This window comes from Oncorhynchus mykiss, chromosome 19 (assembly GCF_057628025.1).
Source record: "Oncorhynchus mykiss isolate SJ-2025 chromosome 19, ASM5762802v1, whole genome shotgun sequence".
Taxonomy (NCBI): domain Eukaryota; kingdom Metazoa; phylum Chordata; class Actinopteri; order Salmoniformes; family Salmonidae; genus Oncorhynchus; species Oncorhynchus mykiss.
Genome location: NC_143040.1, coordinates 1,836,603 through 1,845,000, shown reverse-complemented (window position 1 = coordinate 1,845,000; position 8,398 = coordinate 1,836,603). Strand labels below are relative to the sequence as shown.

The 8,398-nt window shown below is 41.2% G+C and overlaps 1 protein-coding gene across 2 annotated transcripts in view; it reads left to right on the top strand.

Annotated features, from left to right (window-relative positions):
* Positions 1–8,398, top strand: part of LOC149974630 (ubiquitin-like modifier-activating enzyme 6) — a 49,045-nt gene that overhangs the window by 33,483 nt on the left and 7,164 nt on the right. Inside the window, exons 27-29 of one of the 2 annotated variants that reach the window (XM_090209777.1) lie at positions 4,049–4,120; positions 4,615–4,738; positions 5,027–5,220. In XM_090209777.1, coding sequence (XP_090065903.1) covers positions 4,049–4,120; positions 4,615–4,738; positions 5,027–5,220 — 390 coding nt within the window. Of the gene's footprint in view, positions 1–4,048; positions 4,121–4,322; positions 4,481–4,614; positions 4,739–5,026; positions 5,221–8,398 lie in introns of those variants that run through there. The other variant, XM_090209778.1, reaches the window with a different exon arrangement.

The following is an 8,398-nucleotide window of genomic DNA, read 5'->3' as shown; positions in this document are numbered from 1 at the left end:
TCACTATCTCTCTATATCACTCTCCATTTCACCATCTCTCTATTTCACTGTCTCACTACCTCTTTCACTATCTCTCTCTATTTCACTATCTCTCTATATCACTCTCCATTTCACCATCTCTCTATTTCACTGTCTCACTACCTCTTTCACTATCTCTCTATTTCACTATCTCTCTATCACTCTCCATTTCACCATCTCTCTATTTCACTGTCTCACTACCTCTTTCACTATCTCTCTATTTCACTATCTCTCTATATCACTCTCTATTTCACTATCTCTCTCCTTCACTATCTCTCTATTTCATTATCTCTCTATTTCACCATCTCTCTCTTTCAATATCTCTCCATTTCACCATCTCTATCTCTCTATTTCACTGTCTCACTACCGCTTTCACTATCTCTCTATTTCACTATCTCTCTATATCACTCTCTATTTCACTATCTCTCTCCTTCACTATCTCTCTATTTCATTATCTCTCTATTTCACCATCTCTCTCTTTCAATATCTCTCTCTTTCACTATCTCTCTATCACTCCCTATTTCACTATCTCACTACCTTTCTATCTCTCCTCTGTATAGAGTATGAATCAGTTACTAGAAGGGCTGGGTATTACCAGAGACCATACCATATTATCACCATACCATATTACCACCATACCATATTACCACCATACCATATTATCACCATACCATATTATCACCACACCATATTACCACCATACTGAGAGGCCTCACCATACCATATTATCACCACACCATATTATCACCATACCATATTACCACCATACTGAGAGGCCTCACCATACCATATTATCACCATACCATATTATCACCATACTGAGAGACCTCACCATACCATATTATCACCATACCATATTATCACCATACCATATTATCACCATACCATATTACCACCATACCATATTACCACCATACCATATTACCACCATACCATATTATCACCATACCATATTACCACCATACCATATTATCACCATACCATATTATCACCATACCATATTATCACCATACCATATTATCACCATACCATATTACCACCATACCATATTATCACCATACCATATTACCACCATACCATATTATCACCATACCATATTATCACCATACCATATTATCACCATACCATATTATCACCATACTGAGAGACCTCACCATACCATATTATCACCATACCATATTATCACCATACCATATTATAACCATACCATATTATCACCATACCATATTACCACCATACCATATTATCACCATACCATATTACCACCATACCATATTATCACCATACCATATTATCACCATACCATATTATCACCATACCATATTATCACCATACTGAGAGACCTCACCATACCATATTATCACCATACCATATTATCACCATACCATATTATCACCATACCATATTACCACCATACCATATTATCACCATACCATATTACCACCATACTGAGAGGCCTCACCATACCATATTATCACCATACTGAGAGACCTCACCATACCATATTATCACCATACCATATTATCACCATACTGAGAGGCCTCACCATACCATATTATCACCATACTGAGAGGCCTCACCATACCATATTATCACCATACCATATTATCACCATACTGAGAGACCTCACCATACCATATTACCACCATACCATATTATCACCATACTGAGAGACCTCACCATAACATATTATCACCACACCATATTATCACCATACTGAGAGGCCTCACCATACCATATTATCACCATACCATATTATCACCATACCATATTATCACCATACCATATTATCACCATACCATATTATCACCATACCATATTATCACCATACCATATTACCACCATACCATATTATCACCATACCATATTACCACCATACCATATTATCACCATACCATATTACCACCATACCATATTATCACCATACTGAGAGACCTCACCATACCATATTATCACCATACCATATTATCACCATGCCATATTATCACCATACCATATTACCACCATACCATATTACCACCATACCATATTATCACCATACCATATTATCACCATACCATATTATCACCATACCATATTATCACCATACCATATTACCACCATACCATATTACCACCATACCATATTATCACCATACCATATTATCACCATACCATATTATCACCATACCATATTACCACCATACCATATTACCACCATACCATATTATCACCATACCATATTATCACCATACCATATTATCACCATACCATATTACCACCATACCATATTATCACCATACCATATTATCACCATACCATATTATCACCATACCATATTACCACCATACCATATTATCACCATACTGAGAGACCTCACCATACCATATTACCACCATACCATATTATCACCATACCATATCACCATACTATATTATCACCATACCATATTACCACCATACCATATTATCACCATACCATATTACCACCATACCATATTACCACCATACCATATTATCACCATACCATATTATCACCATACCATATTACCACCATACCATATTATCACCATACCATATTATCACCATGCCATATTATCACCATACTGAGAGACCTCACCATACCATATTACCACCATACCATATTATCACCATACCATATTATCACCATACCATATTATCACCACACCATATTACCACCATACCATATTATCACCATACCATATTATCACCATACCATATTATCACCATACCATATTATCACCATACTGAGAGACCTCACCATACCATATTATCACCATACCATATTATCACCATACCATATTATCACCATACCATATTATCACCATACTGAGAGACCTCACCATACCATATTATCACCATACCATATTATCACCATACTGAGAGACCTCACCATACCATATTATCACCATACCATATTATCACCATACCATATTATCACCATACCATATTATCACCATACCATATTACCACCATACCATATTACCACCATACCATATTATCACCATACCATATTATCACCATACCACATTATCACCACACCATATTATCACCATACCATATTATCACCATACCACATTATCAACACACCATAATATCACCATACCATATTATCACCATACCATAATATCACCATACCATATTATCACCATACCATATTATCACCATACCATATTACCACCATACCATATTATCACCATACCATATTATCACCATACCATATTATCACCATACCACATTATCACCATACCATATTATCACCATACCATATTATCACCATACCATATTATCACCATACCATATTATCACCATACCATATTACCACCATACCATATTACCACCATACCATATTACCACCATACCATATTACCACCATACCATATTATCACCATACCATATTACCACCATACCATATTATCACCATACTGAGAGACCTCACCATACCATATTATCACCATACCATATTATCACCATACCATATTATCACCATACCATATTATCACCATACCATATTATCACCATATCATATTACCACCATACCATATTATCACCATACCATATTATCACCATACCATATTATCACCATACCATATTATCACCATACCATATTACCACCATACCATATTATCACCATACCATATTATCACCATACCATATTATCACCATACCATATCACCATACCATATTATCACCATACCATATTATCACCATACCATATTACCACCATACCATATTATCACCATACCATATTTGGAAACAATATGGAGAACAAACTATGAAGTAAAAATACTTTAATTCTGGAGCATATGTAACTATCGCCCCCCCCCCCCCCCCCCCCCCCTGCCCCTTCACTAGTAACTAGGTTGTCTTTCCAGGGTTTGGGGGTCAATTCCAAATCCATTGGAATCTATTGAAGATCATTGGAATGTGACTTTCAGTATATTTCCTTGAATTTAAATGGTATTTACTCCACCCTGTGTGTCTGTGTGTGTGTGTGTGTGTCCGTCCGTCCGTCCGTCCGTCCGTCCGTAGGATCTGTCGCAGGAAGCAGTGTCCAGGATGTTGTCAGAGATTACCGTCCCAGAGTACAGGCCAGCAGAGAAGGTGAGGATACCACTGGTACTATTGACTACACTGGGTTATGGGATGGATGGATTCACTTAATGTATTGATAAATATTGCTGATTGATTGATTGGATTGATTTTTTTGGAATTGGTTGAGTGGTTGTTTAATGGATGAGTAGTTGTTTGAATTGCCACATTTGTTTATTGGTTGATGCATTGATTAATGTATTGATCTGGCCAGCGTATTGAGACAGATGAGAACGTGAAGTTTAATTAATACAGTATATTAATGTGTATTGATTAATGTATTGATCTGGCCAGCGTATTGAGACTGATGAGAATGTGAAGTTTAATTAATACAGTATATTAATGTATTGATCTGGCCAGCGTATTGAGACAGATGAGAACGTGAAGTTTAATTAATACAGTATATTAATGTGTATTGATTAATGTATTGATCTGGCCAGCGTATTGAGACTGATGAGAATGTGAAGTTTAATTAATACAGTATATTAATGTATTGATCTGGCCAGCGTATTGAGACAGATGAGAACGTGAAGAAGCCTGATCAGATGAAGCTGTCTGTAAGCAGCGAGGAGGAGAGAGAGGCCATCGCCCAGTTAGAGGAGGTTATCACTGCAGGCCACGTTACACCAGGTACACACACACACACACACACACACACACACTCTGTCCCTCTCTCTGTCCCTCTCTCTGTCTCTGTCTGTCTCTCTCTCTCTGTCTCTGTCTCTCACTCTCTCACACACACACACCATCATTCTCACACACACACCCCATCATTCAGTCAGCTGGAGGGCACTATCGACACCCTCCTAACCCCTGACTGTGTGTGTGTGTCTGTGTCTGTGTCTGTGTCTGTGTCTGTGTCTGTGTCTGTGTCTGTGTGTGTGTGTGTGTGTGTGTGTGTGTGTGTGTGTACTACAGAGAGGTTACGGATGTCTCCCCGGGTGTTCGAGAAGGACGATGACCTCAACGGCCACATGGACTTCGTGGCGTCGGCCTCCTCCCTCAGGGCCAGGATGTACTCCATCGAGGTGGCCGACCGCCTCAAGACCAAACGCATCGCCGGGAAGATCATCCCCGCCATCGCCACGGCTACCGCCGCCGTCGCCGGGCTGGTGAGACAGCGCACGAGCGCACACACTCCGTGACATCAGAGGTCGAGGGTGGTCTAGGGCGGTCGAGGGCGGTCTAGGGTGGTCTAGTTGGGGTATTGGATGGTCTAGTTGTGGTCTAGGGTGGTCTACTTGTGGTCCAGGGTGGTCTAGTTGGGGTATTGGGTGGTCTAGGGTGGTCTACTTGTAGTCCAGGGTGGTCTAGTTGGGGTATTGGGTGGTCTAGTTGTGGTTTAGAGTGGTCTAGGGTGGTCTAGTTGGGGTCTAGTTGTGGTCTAGGGTGGTCTAGTTGTGGTCTAGGGTGGTCTAGTTGTGGTCTAGGGTGGTCAGGGTGGTCGAGGGTGGTCTAGTTGTGGTCGAGGGTGGTCTAGTTGTGGTCGAGGATGGTCTAGTTGTGGTCTAGGGTGGTCTAGGGAGGTCTAGGGTGGTCTAGTTGTGGTCTAGGGTGGTCTAGTTGTGGTCAGGGTTGTCGAGGGTGGTCTAGTTGTGGTCTAGGGAGGTCTAGTTGTGTTCTAGGGTGGTCTAGTTGTGGTCAGGGTGGTCGAGGGTGGTCTAGTTGTGGTCAGGGTGGTCAGGGTGGTCGAGGGTGGTCTAGTTGTGGTCTAGGGTGGTCTAGTTGTGGTCTAGGGTGGTCTAGTTGTGGTCAGGGTGGTCTAGGGAGGTCTAGTTGTGGTCTAGGGAGGTCTAGTTGTGGTCTAGGGAGGTCTAGTTGTGGTCTAGGGTAGTCTAGTTGTGGTCAGGGTGGTCGAGGGTGGTCTAGTTGTGGTCAGGGTGGTCAAGGGTGGTCTAGTTGTGGTCATGGTGGTCAGGGCGGTCTAGTTGTGGTCCAGGGTGGTCTAGGTAGTGGCTGCATCATGTGTTGGGTATGCTTGTCATCGGCAAGGGTGTTTTTTAAACAAACGGAACAGAGCTAAGCAGGTAAAATCTGAGAGGAAAACATGGTTCAGTCTGCTTTCCAACAGATACTAGGAGACAAATTCACCTTTCAACAGGACAATAAACCACAGCACAAGGCCTTTACAAGCCTTGTAAATTTATGGAAAGACTTAAATGGCCGTCTGGACAGAGCTTGAAGAATTATGAAAATAATAATGGGTTAATATTGTACAATCCGGGTGTGTAAAGCTCTTAGAGACTTACCCAAGAAGACTCTAATCTGCTGTAATGACTCCTAGAGACTTACCCAAGAAGACTCTAATCTGCTGTAATGACTCTTAGAGACTTACCCAAGAAGACTCTAATCTGCTGTAATGACTCCTAGAGACTTACCCAAGAAGACTCTAATCTGCTGTAATGACTCCTAGAGACTTACCCAAGAAGACTCTAATCTGCTGTAATGACTCCTAGAGACTTACCCAAGAAGACTCTAATCTGCTGTAATGACTCCTAGAGACTTACCCAAGAAGACTCTAATCTGCTGTAATGACTCCTAGAGACTTACCCAAGAAGACTCTAATCTGCTGTAATGACTCTTAGAGACTTACCCAAGAAGACTCCCAGCTGTAATGACTCTTAGAGACTTACCCAAGAAGACTCTAATCTGCTGTAATGACTCTTAGAGACTTACCCAAGAAGACTCTAATCTGCTGTAATGACTCTTAGAGACTTACCCAAGAAGACTCTAATCTGCTGTAATGACTCTTAGAGACTTACCCAAGAAGACTCTAATCTGCTGTAATGACTCTTAGAGACTTACCCAAGAAGACTCCCAGATGTAATGACTCTTAGAGACTTACCCAAGAAGACTCCCAGATGTAATGACTCTTAGAGACTTACCCAAGAAGACTCCCAGATGTAATGACTCTTAGAGACTTACCCAAGAAGACTCCCAGATGTAATGACTCTTAGAGACTTACCCAAGAAGACTCTAATCTGCTGTAATGACTCTTAGAGACTTACCCAAGAAGACTCTAATCTGCTGTAATGACTCTTAGAGACTTACCCAAGAAGACTCTAATCTGCTGTAATGACTCTTAGAGACTTACCCAAGAAGACTCTAATCTGCTGTAATGACTCTTAGAGACTTACCCAAGAAGACTCCCAGCTGTTATGACTCTTAGAGACTTACCCAGGAAGACTCTAATCTGCTGTAATGACTCTTAGAGACTTACCCAAGAAGACTCTAATCTGCTGTAATGACTCCTAGAGACTTACCCAAGAAGACTCTAATCTGCTGTAATGACTCTTAGAGACTTACCCAAGAAGACTCTAATCTGCTGTAATGACTCTTAGAGACTTACCCAAGAAGACTCCCAGCTGTTATGACTCTTAGAGACTTACCCAGGAAGACTCTAATCTGCTGTAATGACTCTTAGAGACTTACCCAAGAAGACTCTAATCTGCTGTAATGACTCCTAGAGACTTACCCAAGAAGACTCTAATCTGCTGTAATGACTCTTAGAGACTTACCCAAGAAGACTCTAATCTGCTGTAATGACTCCTAGAGACTTACCCAAGAAGACTCTAATCTGCTGTAATGACTCTTAGAGACTTACCCAAGAAGACTCTAATCTGCTGTAATGACTCTTAGAGACTTACCCAAGAAGACTCTAATCTGCTGTAATGACTCTTAGAGACTTACCCAAGAAGACTCTAATCTGCTGTAATGACTCTTAGAGACTTACCCAAGAAGACTCTAATCTGCTGTAATGACTCTTAGAGACTTACCCAAGAAGACTCTAATCTGCTGTAATGACTCCTAGAGACTTACCCAAGAAGACTCCCAGCTGTAATGACTCCTAGAGACTTACCCAAGAAGACTCCCAGCTATAATGACTCCTAGAGACTTACCCAAGAAGACTCCCAGCTGTAATGACTCCTAGAGACTTACCCAGGAAGACTCCCAGCTGTAATGACTCCTAGAGACTTACCCAGGAAGACTCTAATCTGCTGTAATGACTCTTAGAGACTTACCCAAGAAGACTCCCAGCTGTAATGACTCCTAGAGACTTACCCAAGAAAGACTCTAATCTGCTGTAATGACTCCTAGAGACTTATCCAGGAAGACTCCCAGCTGTAATGACTCCTAGAGACTTACCCAAGAAGACTCCCAGCTGTAATGACTCCTAGAGACTTATCCAGGAAGACTCCCAGCTGTAATGACTCCTAGAGACTTACCCAAGAAGACTCCCAGCTGTAATGATGCTTAGAGACTTACCCAAGAAGACTCCCAGCTGTAATG